Here is a 14,038-nt window from a genome sequence, read left to right as displayed (position 1 = left end):
AATGTTGTCTTCTGTTTTATCTGTTAATTTAAATTTGTGTTCTTTCTGATGTTAAACCTAAATTATACTGTATAAATAGTTGTAAAAAGTAGCCTACTTTATGTAATGTATAGACCAAAGTATTTTAATTTACACATTTTAATTTGACCGGAAAATATATGTATAGAAGAATTAGTTTAATGTACAAATTAGAAATTGCATTTACAAATAAACAATGTACAGAACAACCACTTCTCTTTTATTTTTTTTCACAAAAATAAAACACAGCAACACATTTCAAGTTACATATCAAAAATAAACAATGTATAGTATTACTCTGGTTAGTTTACAAATAGCTTGCTTTACAAAAATAACTAATGTAGGCTATAGAACTTTAACTATAGAATTTAACTTAGGCCTACAAATTACAATGGACAACAATGACTTGTTACATTTATCTACAAATAACTTGCATTTCAAAAAAAGAAAAAAAAAGAAAATGTATAGACTTATGTTTACAAAATAATATATAGAAAAAATGTTCTGTGGTTCCCGGCCACGAGTGCACATTTAGAGAGAACATTCAGCCTTTGGAGGAGACTTTCGGTAATAGGCCATCGTGACATTCATTCATGGTTGAAAATTAGGTAAAATTGCAATTGTGTTGGAATTTTTAGATTTTTATTAGATTGAAGTCACATTGTGTTAAAGTGTGAAAATAAAATAATTATTTCAAGGTTGCATATTTGTGTGCTATCTACCCATGTAATCAACCTTTGGAATTGACTGTGTTTGCACTTGTCTTTTTGGTAAAAATGAATTAGCTGTGTAGCCCATTTTCAACCCATGTACTCATTTCCCATTGGTGAACCAACTAGGTCCCACATGTGGAGCCCAGCTGGGTTTGCCCATGTGGGACCTACTTAGTTCACCCAAGTGGGCCCCAGATAAGATGCCCATTTTGAGCCCATGCCCACTCTGTACCCCTGTAACCCATGTTTAACCCATGTGGGCCCCACATACACGTGTTGGCTGGGATAATTTTGATACTAAAATCATCCTGTATTTGTCCAGTGTAGAAACGAGAAGCGATCGGATGGTTAGATGAATTTCTGGCATGGCAGTAATTGTGGTCGGCCCTCGTGAGGTTATCGCACAGCTGAAGCAGAGTTACAACTGATTGACCCATTGGCGCTGAGGGGAAATAGGACAATCAGTTCGTAACTCTGCTTGCGAAGTTTTGCTTGCAAAAAGAAAGAAAAAAAGACTGAGATCTATAAGTTCTGTAGGCAGCTATATCAAACTTAAGCAAACTGGTGCGCCTCCAGTTTGTGTTGTAATCTCTTTCAAACCACTGTGTAACCTAATCAGCTCCTTTTTTTTATTTAGCTAACGTTACTTGATCATTAATTTACTTGTTTCACTTTTACATATTATTTATTTATTTACTGTTATTTACTATTAAATACAATAATATTATTAGATAAAACACCAAAAAATATTCACTTTGCTTTTTCATTCATTGTGTGTCTGCCAGGTTCTTTAAAAGTCTATACTAAAATTCATTAAATAGCTAATTTCAGCGTGTCTTAACTGGGATATAAAGATTTTGATAAAATTTAAAGTTTCACTTCATTTTGTAGTAGGCTACATTTGTAATGTATAATTAATCATATTTCTAAATATTTACTAACTGCTTTTTCTTGTTTTAGATGCTTTACTAGGGAATGCTGATAAAAAGGAGGCATCAGAGTTTATCTTTGCTTGCACGGTGCAAAACTAGCTTCGTTACGCCCCTGAAAGGCTTGGGGACATTGAGCATGGTGGAAAGTTCTGGAAATCCCTGAGTTCAGAGCATTCAGAGTATTTCTTTCTTCTACCTTCTTTCTTTCAGTAGTACCGTTCCATTTCTGTATTTATTGGCAAGTTTCCATTTGTATTTACCTCCATTTTTCAAATGCAGGTTGTCATGTTTTTTCCAGGCTCTTCTCCTGGCATTTGTGTTATAAATTCAGATGTGATTGTTTTAAGTCAATTTGAGATTTCCTGTTGTAACTGTGGGGGCAAAAATAAATACATTTGCAGGTAAACTGAAGGACATTGTTAAGTTGTCTTACATGTTTACTGAGTGACATTTTGATACAAAATCATATTGATTGCAGCCATACATGGTCTCTGATTAAAAGGAATAAAATATAGACAATTAAATGGCATAGAATCCTGTTGTAAATAAAGCAAGATTGATCTATTTTTCATAGTTGAAATAACTAATATTTTATTTATTTCAATAAATTATTGAAATAATTATTTCACGGTGCAAACCTGATGAAAAATCAATGTTACATTTCAATATTGATTCAATGATATTTTAGTTGATGCATTAACTGATTCAATGCTGATTCAGTGTTTGTCTGCTATCTGGGAGATTAGGGATATTATTCAGTCTTATTATGCCACTTTCATTGTTGCTAAGATCATCTTCAGAATCAGTGAGAGCTTGTTCATCAGCATCCGGCTTGTCGAAGAATTACTTCAAAACATTTTCGGTGTAACTGCCACAGTTCAGCTCATCTGCAATAATCTTTGCAGCGTCCATCTTCATTGAATTTTGATATCAGCTAAAGCCGGCCAGAGCACTGCATAACTAAGTAGCCTCGCAATAATCACCTATATTGAAAAAAAAAAAAAAAACGTTTTTTTCTTTCTCATTTTGCTCAAAATTAATGCTGTCAACTTGTGTCACTGGTTTCCGTGACGGGTCACATGATTATGAATTTAGTAATTTAATAAGTGATTTATCACATCAGCTCATTTTACAATCCCACTAACGATTTATTTAGACTAAAACACTTCTCATTCATTTTGGTGAGGAACAAGATGTTTTGAGCAGCATTTGCACACCCTGTCATGCTGTCTTAAGAGTTTTAATACTGTCATTCCAGTATTAAGACTAATGACTAGTTGATTAATTAATCATTAATTTAAATGACGATCGATCATGGGAATTTGTGTGAATTGACTGTAGTATTAGGTTCTATATACGGCAGTATAGAAGATACTATACCACCTCCAAATAAACCTCCAATACACCTACAGGTGCCTTTCGCTTTGTTACCGCCGCAGACAGTGCATCCCAGACTAGGAGACTCGAGTCAGACTTAAGTCGCACATTTAGCACTTGAGATTTGACTGGGACATGAGTTAAATGACTTGAAATAACTTGTTTTGTTTGATAAATATCTGTTTTTGAATGCACCACAACCTAACCATGTGACGCAGCAGGCAAGCAGAGAGAGCTAATGCAAGAGCACTGACAGTCATAAGTGACTGAACTTGGAAGGCGCTACGCCAAGTTTCCATGTTAATCAGTCCCTCACAGATCACGACACGCCCATGGTCGCACCCATGCTCAGTGTTGCCAGAAAGGGTGGGTTCTGTATCCCTCATTAGGTCGCGATGATGAGTTCAAAATTGCACACACACAAAAAAAACTTTACTACGAAAACGTCCAGTACTGTAAGTTGAAATGTGGTATCTGAATTGTGTTGCACAATGATGGATTTTTGCTGAATAATTAACCAGTTTTGCTGAAAAAGCCTACTGTGAGCATTTCGACAGCATAGCGTTTTGTTTATATGTGTGTGTTATATAGAATATCTGCAGAAATGTTACTAGTATTTCAGTTCACAGTTTCTGTATTGTTTCTATATAAAAATGTAGACACAATGTAAAGTATTTGCAATCATCGAACATTTGTTTGACTTGCTTGACATAAAGCAGTGACTTGACTTGCCGTGCTTGACTCTCACAAAAATTGACTTGGACTTGTTTGTGACTTGCACATGACTTACTCCTACCTCTGCTGTATTGTTTTATAGATGAGTGCATCAAAACCCCAGGAAAGGTATTTCTTTATGCCTTTAATATCCATTACTGTATGTAATTCAGATTTCTGAATTAGCTGTGCTTTTTATTTTATATAAGAACTGAACTGCATCACAATTAACCTCTACAAATTGGATTATAGCTGTATGTGATGTTATTCAGCACTGGTGTGTGTGTGTGTGTGTGTGTGTGTGTGTGTGTGTGTGTGTGTGTGTGTGTGTGTGTGTGTGTGTGTGTGTGTGTGTGTGTGTGTGTGTGTGCAGTGGTGAGGTGAGAATCGGACACTCTCTGAATAAGAACGAGGAGGAGTTTGTAACCAAAAGGAGAAGAGATATTCAGCAAAGTTTGAAAAAACTCGAGATACACTGCAGTGAGGTAAAACATCTTAAAGTTAATAGCTACCTGTCTGGCTATTTACACAAGAAGTTGTATCTGATGAACATCAAATGTTTGCTGAATCAATCTTTGTTTCAGAATGAGGTGCCAAACATTGCATTACTGGGTTCTGGAGGAGGACAAAGAGCCATGGTGGGTTTGCTGGGATCCCTGGATCAGCTCCAGAAAACAGGTCTTCTGGACTGCATCCTTTATCTGAGCGGAGTCTCTGGATCAACCTGGTACAACCAACAACACACACACACACACACACACACACACACACACACACACACACACACACACACACACACACACACACACACACACACACACACAGAGAGAGAGAGATGTGGTGAATGTCATAAATTAGAGTATATGTTGTTCCTCTGAAGGTGTATGGCCTCCTTATATGAGGAACCAGACTGGTCCACCAAACTAGACACTGTGAAAGACAAGATCATTGACAGAATCAGCGGTTCTGGAGTCAGCTGGATAGAAAGAGTTCTTAGAATGCTGAAATGTTACCAAAATAAAGAATTCTTCAATTTCACTGATTTCTGGGCAGCGACGGTCATCACAGATTATGTGAAAGAGGTCTGTATCACATCCCACAACCCTCAATGATCTTAATGAGTTGCTCAAATAAGTCTTTGAAAAGAGTTATATTTTTAGTTGCCTATTGATATAAGCGCCATTCTTGGCTAAACATGTGATTTTCTAAGTCATTATATTGAGAAACTTCCTCATAATTATTAGCTCTAATAGTACACATCAACCTCAGCGGATCAAAGCCGTGTAAATGCAAGAACATGGCAGTTATGTATATATATAATTAAATAATCAATATAATTAAATTAAACAATTGGACACAAAAAAATGTAAGTATATTAATATAATATAAATAAAATATTTAATTAGCTCATTAAACGGAAAGCTTTAATGAAGAAAAACTGTCCCTAGCAGGTGTTTTTCACTTGTTTGTGACTAAAGAAATTGTCCCAGGTCTCTCCATCACTATCATGATAATCAACAGATGAAAAAATAAATTTTTCTCCTCAGATAGACAAGCACAACCTCACAGATCACTGGGCCCAGCTCAGTAATGACCCGTTTCCCATCTACACAGCGATCGACCAGCAGTGCAAAGAGGATGGGGATGCAGGTCTGTGTGTGTGTGTGTGTGTGTGTGTGTTTGTGTGTGTGTGTGTGTGTGTGTGTAAACAGAATCGGTTAGTATCAGCTGTTATATGGACGTGTTTCTGTCTGCAGACCCCTGGTTTGAGTTCACTCCATATGAAGCAGGGTATTCCCTCATTGGAGCGTTTGTGGAAACCTCGAGCTTTGGCAGCAAGTTTGACAAGGGCTGTAAGATCAAGAAGCAGCCTGAAATAGACATGCTGTACCTGCAAGGTAACAAACTTTGTTTTAAAGGAGAGTTTATTCACATTTATAATATCAACTTAATTCTACAGATTCTCTATTGTACACTTTATATAGAACTGAATCAGAGAATAAATAGATCAGTAATTTCTGGGATTGATCTGGAGATCAGTTCTGTCAAAACAGAATTATAAACATTACAATTAGCAATTTCACCAACACATGAGGTGCTGTTTTCAACATAAACCTTCTCATACATAGAGATTTAAAGGAAAGATACGTTTTGCTTATAAATAAGAGCCTAAATCAAAATGTTTGTATTATTCATCTTATTTTAATGATACATCTTGGTTCCCTTTATCGAGGGAACTCAACAATGTGTCGTCGAGTGACGACACTCTGGGAACGCCCCCAGCGTGACGGCTCTGAAGTATGAATGAAATCAGCCACCAATCCGATTGGTGCAACGTCCTAACGTAGTAGGCGACGGCGTAGGCGGAAGCTATAAGAAGGCGCCGCCCCAAACGAAAGACAGTCTTTGCTCTTCAGCGAGTCGCTCTGTGTGATATTGTATGTCTGTCACCACATTAAAACAAGCGAGCTGTTTAGGAGGTGTGTGCACCCGTGCCCGCGGTTCATTTCGGGCTCGGACACACACCGGCTGTGTGTGCAGTGTCTCGGGGCGCAGCAGGCTCGGGCAGCGCGTGAGGGTGCCGCCTGCAGCGGGAAGCTGCCGCTCCGGGTGCTGCGCTTACGGCTGGCCGTGTCTAAGGAGAGCGGCCGGGCTCGCAAGCCCCAGGGATCCGGTCCCGCGACTGTTGAGGCAGCGCGGCGGCGTAGATCATGGGGCTCACAACTGGGTCTCGCGACGGGAGGCGGGCATGCGGAGGCATCTTCCCAATCCTCGTCCGATGATTCAGACGCTCTTCCGCCTCGTGAGGAAGCCCGCGCTGCGGAGAACCCGATGCTCGAGCCGTCTGATTCTGAGGAATCGGACGCGCACAGCATACGCTACTTCATTCATAAAATAAAGGCACACGGGCAGCTCTCGAGGGGGTTGTCTGTAGCTGGCCAATGTTCCCATTCCTCGTGTGGAAACCCACGGTGTGGCTTTTTCCCCCGGGATGGAGAATTAGATGCTTGAGCAGTCCGATTCCGAGGAATTAGACGTGCTCAGTATCGAGGTAGCGAAGTAAAATGAGAGCTTGCGCTTCATAATGCAAGGCTTAATCGCGCGTTGCAGAGGCAGCGCGTAGATTACGGTCTGTAATATTAGTGAACACACGCCATCGGTGCACATGTGATACTGTTTGGCGCGAGTGCAGTCAGCTCCTGAGGGTGCTGGCTGTGTTTGTTGAGTATCTCGCAGCGTACAGCCGTGCGTTTCGAGTGTTTCAGCCTCGCGCCTGTGGTCTTTCATCTCGAGGGATGAAAGCCAAATATGTTGTAACGAGTCGAATCTCGCGTTGCTGAGGCAGCGTGTAGATGACGATTCGTTAAATACATGTTTAAACAGTATCGTCTGGGAATTAGGGCTCTATTAATTCTGAGGAATTATAATTTAACATTATCTGACTTTGAGGAGTTGGGTATGTTTATTCAGCCTATTATTCAGACCATGTTCACTTGAGGGTTGATTAGGGGCATTTAATTCTGAGGAATTAAATGGGATTTATCTAACTTTGAGGAGTTAGATTATCAGCCTATCATCCAATTGTGTTCACTGGGCTTTTTATAGCCCTTCTCCTGGGGAGCGATCGAGGTCGCCTCCCCTGTGGAGCTTTCTGGGAGTCGATGCTTGCGGTCCGCCGTCTACACGCTCGGACCACATTGACTTCCAGCGAATGCATGCTGCTCTAGCCGCCTCTAGAAAGACTGCAGCTGGGCAGCGAATGTGTTCGCGCACCGAAAATCCTCCCCGACTAAGCCCTGCAGGGTGGCCCTTCAGGGGGTCGGGCAGGAGGCGCGGTGGGTACCAGAGACCAGCCTTGAGAGGCTGGTTCCCCTAGTCGAATATCTCGGCGCATAGTTATGCTCCCGAATATATCTACTTGGGCCCTGTGTACCGTGGGCAGAGGGTACAGACCGCAGTTCAGTGTTCCAACACCGAATTCTTCGGTGTGGTCTGGACTGGGGTGTACCCAGCCCAGTGGCCTGCGGGCCAGCCCCCTCTCCCGGGGAGCGATTGAGGTCGCCTCCCCTGTGGAGTTTTCTGGAAGTCGATGCTGCGATCCGCCGTCTACGACGCTCGGGCCACATCGATTTCCAGCAGACGCATGCTGCTCCAGCTGCCTCTAGAAAGACTTGCAGCGGGCCAGCGACTGCGTTCGCACACCGAAAATCCTTCCCGACTAAGCTCTGCCGGGTGGCCGCTTCAGGGGGTCGGGCAGGGGGTTCGGTGGGTACCAGAGACTAACCCCGAGAGGTTGGTTCCCCTAGTGGAATATCTCGGCGCATGGCTATGCCTCCCGAATATGTTTCTGCTGGGGCCCTGTGTACAGTGGAAAGGGGGTACAGATTACAGTTCAGAGCTCCACCACCGAAGTTCAGCGGTGTGGTCAGGACCGTGGTCCCCCCGGCCCAGAGGCAGGTTATGGAACAAGAAGTGCAGTCTCTGCTGGTCAAGGAGGCGATAGAGAAGGTCCCTCCGCCAGACAGGGAGTCGGGCTTTTACAGCCGCTAGTGTATGTGGTTGCCATAGGGGCTTTCCACTCGCCTTTAGAAGGGGGCCCGCTGGGCAGACACCACTTGGTAGTACGGTTCCTCTGTGGGGCTAGGAGGTTGAGGCCTGCGGCTTATCCCAGAGTCCCAGCTAAAAGGGACCTGGCAGTGGCTCTCGAAGGGCTGGTTGAGGCCCCCTTCGAACCATTAGAGTCGGCTGAGGCGAGAAATCTGACCCTCAAGGTAGCTTTTCTCCTCGCTATCACTTCTCTGAGGAGAGTGGGGGACCTTCAGGCCTTGGCGGTAACGCCAACTTGCTTGGAGTTTGCCCTTGGCGGGGTGAAAGCTATCTTGCACCCCAGACCGGGCTACGTGCCCAGGGTCCCATCTACGGGGATGGGGTCGGTGTTTCTTCAGGCATTTCATCCTCCGCCTCACGCGACGGCAGAGGAAGCTAGGCTGCACCTGCTCTGCCCTGTCAGGGCATTGAGATTTTATTTGGACAGGTCAGCTCATTGGAGGAAGTTGGACCAGCTTTTGGTGTGCTTGGCCCCCCCTAAGAAAGGGTTGCCTGCGGCGAGACAGACTATTAGTAACTGGATCGTGCAGGCTATAGCCACGGCTTATCGGGTGCGCAATCTGCCTTCACCCATAGCCGTGAGGGCTCACTCTACGAGGGGCATGGCCTCCTCGGTGGCCCTCCTTTCGGGAGCCTCACTTATTGAGATTTGTGAGGCGGCAGGATGGGCTAATCCACACACCTTTATAAGATTTTATAAGCTGGACCTCTCGGCTACGCCGGGTGCTAGAGTGCTTGCGTCCTGAGTGTGCCTGGTTTCCAGCTTCACACCAGGACGTGCGTGTCTCGGTGTGGCATAGTGGGTATTGACGTTCCCAGAGTGTCGTCACTCGACGACGCAGAGTTGAGTTCCCTCGATAAAGGGAACGTCTCGGGTTACTATTGTAACCCTTGTTCCCTGAGAGGGAACGAGACACTGCGTCTCGTCGCCACACCTACACGTAGAGCGCTCGCTTCATCGCAAAGGCTGTCTTTCGTTTGGGGCGGCGCCTTCTTATAGCTTCCGCTTACGCTGTCGCCTACTACGTCAGGACGTTGCACCAATCGGATTGGTGGCTGATTTCATTCATACTTCAGAGCCGTCACGCTGGGGGCGTTCCCAGAGTGTCGTCACTCGACGACGCAGTGTCTCGTTCCCTCTCAGGGAACAAGGGTTACAATAGTAACCCGAGACGTTTATTTGGTTACACTTAAATGTGTTTTCTGCAGCTCTGAGTGGCAGCGCTGTAGCTGAGGGAGAGGAGAACCGTAAATTAATCTGGAAACAAATACAAGGTGCAACTTCATTTATTCTGAGGATTCAGTTCTGCCTAAAACTGACAATCATTTCATTATCATGTGAAATTAAATTACATTTGATTTCCGCTCCAGATTCCTTAAAAAATGTAATAGGCCTACCTAAAACAGAAATGGAGAAAGGTAAAGGTATTTCTTATTACTTTTTAACTGACAAGTTGATCAGTCTTTTGTGTCTAATGATCTGTTTATACCTGCTGATGAACAATCGGTTAATAATTAATAATTATTAACTGTTATATATATATATATATATATATATATATATATATATATATATATATATATAATTAGTTATATATAATTATTATTATGTTATATATAATTATTAGTTAATAATTTACTAATCACTTGTATATGACTTTTAACGGAATTTACAAAAAATTCATAAAATGTTAGCATATCACTTGATAATCATTTATGAATGTTTTGTAAATGATTAGTTCATCATTAACTAACCACTTGTAAATAACTTACAACTGAACGTAATTATAAAGTGTTACCAAGACATTTTGCATTGTGTTCATGTTTGTTCAATGTGTGTTTTCTTCAGGAGATCTAGGCTCCACTTTTCTAGGTGGATATTTCTATCTGCTCAAGGATTTTGTGGAGATGGAGCTCTCTGTTTTGTCCAACAAAGATCCATCTGATCTTGATGAATATATCAGCACAAAACTGAATGGTAAATTTTCCTAAAGTGTGCTAGAAAATGTATCTTTAATGGTGTTTTAGCAACATTTAGGGTGTGGTCATACTTGTAGTTCGGTTCACTTGGTCCAGACCAAAGAAATCAAATAACAAGATCTGCTGTGAGGAGATGCCTGTACCAAACTGTGATGGGCAAACTCGCAACTATGATGAGAAAAATATTATATGCGTGCACATTCTTTTCTTTTTAGGGTCTCATCTTCCTGTTTTTGGTTTGTTTACATGTCTTTGGTCCATGTTTCGTTCATATATTATTCAAAACTGCAGTTCGTTTGGAAGCGTTCACAGTACGCTTGCTGCGATAGTCGGTGTTACCAGTGTTTAGGCGAAACACCGGTTACATCACTTGCCCACCACGGGACCGCCCCCCACCATAATTTATAATGTTTTTATAGTAATAAAATAATTTTGTTCGGTTAGAGAACAGACGCTGCAATTAAAAACTGAATGTGCAGTATGAGCTGAATGAGAGTCGCAGCACACCAGCAGAAGGAGTAAGATTTCATTCATCAGAGAGCAAGGAGCTCACTGACAAGAGGATTGCGGAAGATTTGGTTTCAAAGCAAAATGTAAACGTTTTTCATTGTACTGTACTGTTGTGTTTTTCATTAAGAATAATAGTCTAATGAACGCACCATTTAAGCAACCTGCCCCTGAATTGTTGAAAACCGAAATTAAAATGAGCAATGGCCACACTAACATTCATTCCCGGTGTGTGTCCACTGGCATGTGTTTTAGTACATTCCTATCGTATCTTTATTGAATTCCTTGAAACCACTCGCTTTGCTCCGCACCATTATGAATGCAATTGCGGTTTTACTTTTGGTTTGAAATTAGTGTTTTAAATGCCCCTGCCGGTGATACCAATATTACTGGTGTTGTCACACATCAATTAACGGGTGGGAAAATTTCCTCACTGTCACATCCCTAGTTCACACATGTTCAAGTGAACCACACTAACAGAGCAATCGCACCAGGGTTAGTTTTAAATGCATCATAAATTGTAATAAACTTTTCATTCAGCCTTTGATATATAAAAGTTTATTGTGATATAAGAGTATCCTGTACGTTTCAGAGCTGAAAACCTCCTTGTTAGTCAAAGAAAAGCTTTTATTGACACCAGACCCAGAAAACGATCGATTTCAGAATATGCCACACCTTGAAGTCATTGTGTAGTGAAACGCCGCCTCAATAGAAGAACAACTGATTCTGTAGCCCGCCCACCAGCTCAGGAAAGAAATGTAACATTAATAATATGCCGAAGATTGCAAGATTCGAGAGCTTATCAGTTCATAGCTGTGGGTGTTTACTTCCAAGTCTTCAGTGCGGCACGGCCATCAAAACCGAGTGTTCCATGAGGAGCTTGAAACCAGGGTAGAAAATAGCCTATTACTTATTCATTATGATATTTTTGAATGTAAAAACCTTTAATCGAACCAAACATGCCAAGTTTGAACATGCCCTTAAACAACATAATAATCAATACTACCAAGCTAAATGATGAAATTACAAATACGGATACTATAATCATGCAAAAACATGTTTAGTATTACAAAAACTCTAATTAACACAACTAAGATACACTAACTATTTTACCTCATCAGATAAAGAGAACTCAATCTGCACATTCCCATTTTTTTACAGAGCACACTGGAAGCCTTTTTGAAAAGATGTTGCTGAAACGTAAGCTGAAGTGAAGCTGAAGAAACTATTAACTTTTCTCCAAAGATAGTCAACTAAAAACATATACAAAATATTAAACTATATCAGAACCATTTACTTAATTTAAGAACTACTGTATATTTGTTTCACAGATTTTTTGAAGACTATTGCGAATATCATGGCTAACTGGATCTGGGGCAGGAATTATAACTTCCTCTACAAAATGACAGGTGAAAACAGAAACTCAAATAGACAGGTGCTAACTGGGAATTCATTGTGATTAACATAATAATGCTGATCTCTCAGATGAAGCAGTGCCCTCCCCTCTTCTGGAAAGTGAGACGAGAGACTATATAGATGCTGGACTGTTGCTCAACTCACCCTACTTCTCAGTGCTGAGAGAAGAGAGAAAAGTTGACCTCATCATTTCACTGGATTTCAGCGACGAAGATCCTTTCATGGTAAATATGAAATGTGTGTGTATATATATATATATATATATATATATATATATATATGTATATATATATATATATATATATATATATATATATATATATATATATATATATATATATATATATACACACACATATATATATATATATATATATATATATATATATCAGAGATGCTCACAAGTCTCTAAGCTAGAGTCCAAGTCAAGTCTCAAGTCTCTTTATTATAATAAGTCTCTTAAGTGTTGCATCACATACTGTGACCCATCCAGGCTGTGCAGAACACTGCAAAGCTATATAAGGAATTCAAAGCATGTAATATGTTATTTTGACACCTATTTCTATTAACATACCGTATCAGCTTTGATTTTGTTATATAACTGTAAACAGGGTATTGCAACATGACAAAAAACCCAAGAATGCTTTACCTTTAAGATAATATCTGCATTTTGCCTTAGCACAAACGCACAGTAGCCTACAGTACAGACCAAAAATGTAGGTTCTGAAGAAAAAGTACTCTCTTTTCTGTTCCTGAATTATTATGTTACTGCGCACCAGCACCACAACATACTTGGAGGAGGTCTATATTCCACGAGTAGGAATATAGCGTGGCCTCTTTAAGAGCTGCACATTTCCCCACTGAACTGCCGGTATGTGCTCACACGCGAACAGTGTGAGAAAGACTGACTCGGGAGCGCTCTTGTTCAGAAAACTAACCTGCGTATTCATTTGAGCCGATTTAATGTATTTAGTTCAATAAAACACATGTCCTGTAAGTGGTGATGGTGTTAATGATTTACCTCAGACATGAGAGAGAGTACGCTTCAGTGCATAGCTCGGACGGCAGAGAATGCACTCAGTGAAAAAACACACTTTTCGATCTGTAGTCTAATAAAAGTTAAGTAGAAAATATTGTATCTTATGTAGGCTATAACTGCACTTGTTTCAGAGTAATGTTATTGTTAACCCTTTTCTTCCCCTGTTACCCTTTCTACCGGACTAGCCTACGTCTATGACTGATCTCAATTTCTCCAACTATGGGCCACAGATCAAACAGAAAATGCGCACTGTCTCAAACTCGAGTCCCCATCTCTGATATATTTACACTTTTTTTTTTTACTCACTCATTGAAGTTCATTGTAAAGGAATAAATCCCCTATAATTTAGTCCATCTCATGTTGTTTCGAACCTTTACAAATATCTGTAATGGTCACATTTTAGTTTTGCCTGAGTTCTCTGAGATTGTTAGTTTTTATTCATTAGTTCCTCTCCTGTTCGTAGTTCCTTTGATTACTGTCTGGGTATTTATTTAAACCCTCAGTTTTCTCTGGTCATTGTTCTGTGTTGTTTTGACTTGGTTGATGTTTATATTTTCCTGCTTGCCCTCAGTGTTATTATTACAGTTTTTCTCGATTGCTTAAACACTATAACCAGGCTTTTGAACTAAAATTTCAAAACCATAACGCCATTTATCAAAAAGCACACCCATTTCACTAAACTATAAACACTATTCCCTATTTTGACACATGAGTCAGATTTGTTGAACTGTCAC

General features: G+C 40.8%; 1 protein-coding gene across 1 annotated transcript in view; it reads left to right on the top strand.

Annotated features, from left to right (window-relative positions):
• The first annotated feature begins 4,122 nt into the window (after nucleotides 1-4,122).
• Nucleotides 4,123-14,038, top strand: part of LOC137071670 (cytosolic phospholipase A2 gamma-like) — an 11,990-nt gene continuing 2,074 nt past the window's right edge. Inside the window, exons 1-11 of the mRNA XM_067439852.1 lie at nucleotides 4,123-4,239; nucleotides 4,339-4,481; nucleotides 4,635-4,836; nucleotides 5,302-5,404; nucleotides 5,512-5,652; nucleotides 9,572-9,637; nucleotides 9,734-9,781; nucleotides 10,212-10,340; nucleotides 12,011-12,049; nucleotides 12,181-12,258; nucleotides 12,335-12,489. Of these exons, the coding sequence (XP_067295953.1) occupies nucleotides 4,390-4,481; nucleotides 4,635-4,836; nucleotides 5,302-5,404; nucleotides 5,512-5,652; nucleotides 9,572-9,637; nucleotides 9,734-9,781; nucleotides 10,212-10,340; nucleotides 12,011-12,049; nucleotides 12,181-12,258; nucleotides 12,335-12,489 (1,053 nt within the window). The 5' untranslated portion in view covers nucleotides 4,123-4,239; nucleotides 4,339-4,389. The remainder of the gene's footprint in view (nucleotides 4,240-4,338; nucleotides 4,482-4,634; nucleotides 4,837-5,301; nucleotides 5,405-5,511; nucleotides 5,653-9,571; nucleotides 9,638-9,733; nucleotides 9,782-10,211; nucleotides 10,341-12,010; nucleotides 12,050-12,180; nucleotides 12,259-12,334; nucleotides 12,490-14,038) is intronic.

This window comes from Pseudorasbora parva, chromosome 3 (genome assembly GCF_024679245.1).
Source record: "Pseudorasbora parva isolate DD20220531a chromosome 3, ASM2467924v1, whole genome shotgun sequence".
Lineage (NCBI taxonomy): Eukaryota > Metazoa > Chordata > Actinopteri > Cypriniformes > Gobionidae > Pseudorasbora > Pseudorasbora parva.
Note: the sequence above shows the minus strand (reverse complement) of the source record. Positions and strands in the feature narration are given on the sequence as shown.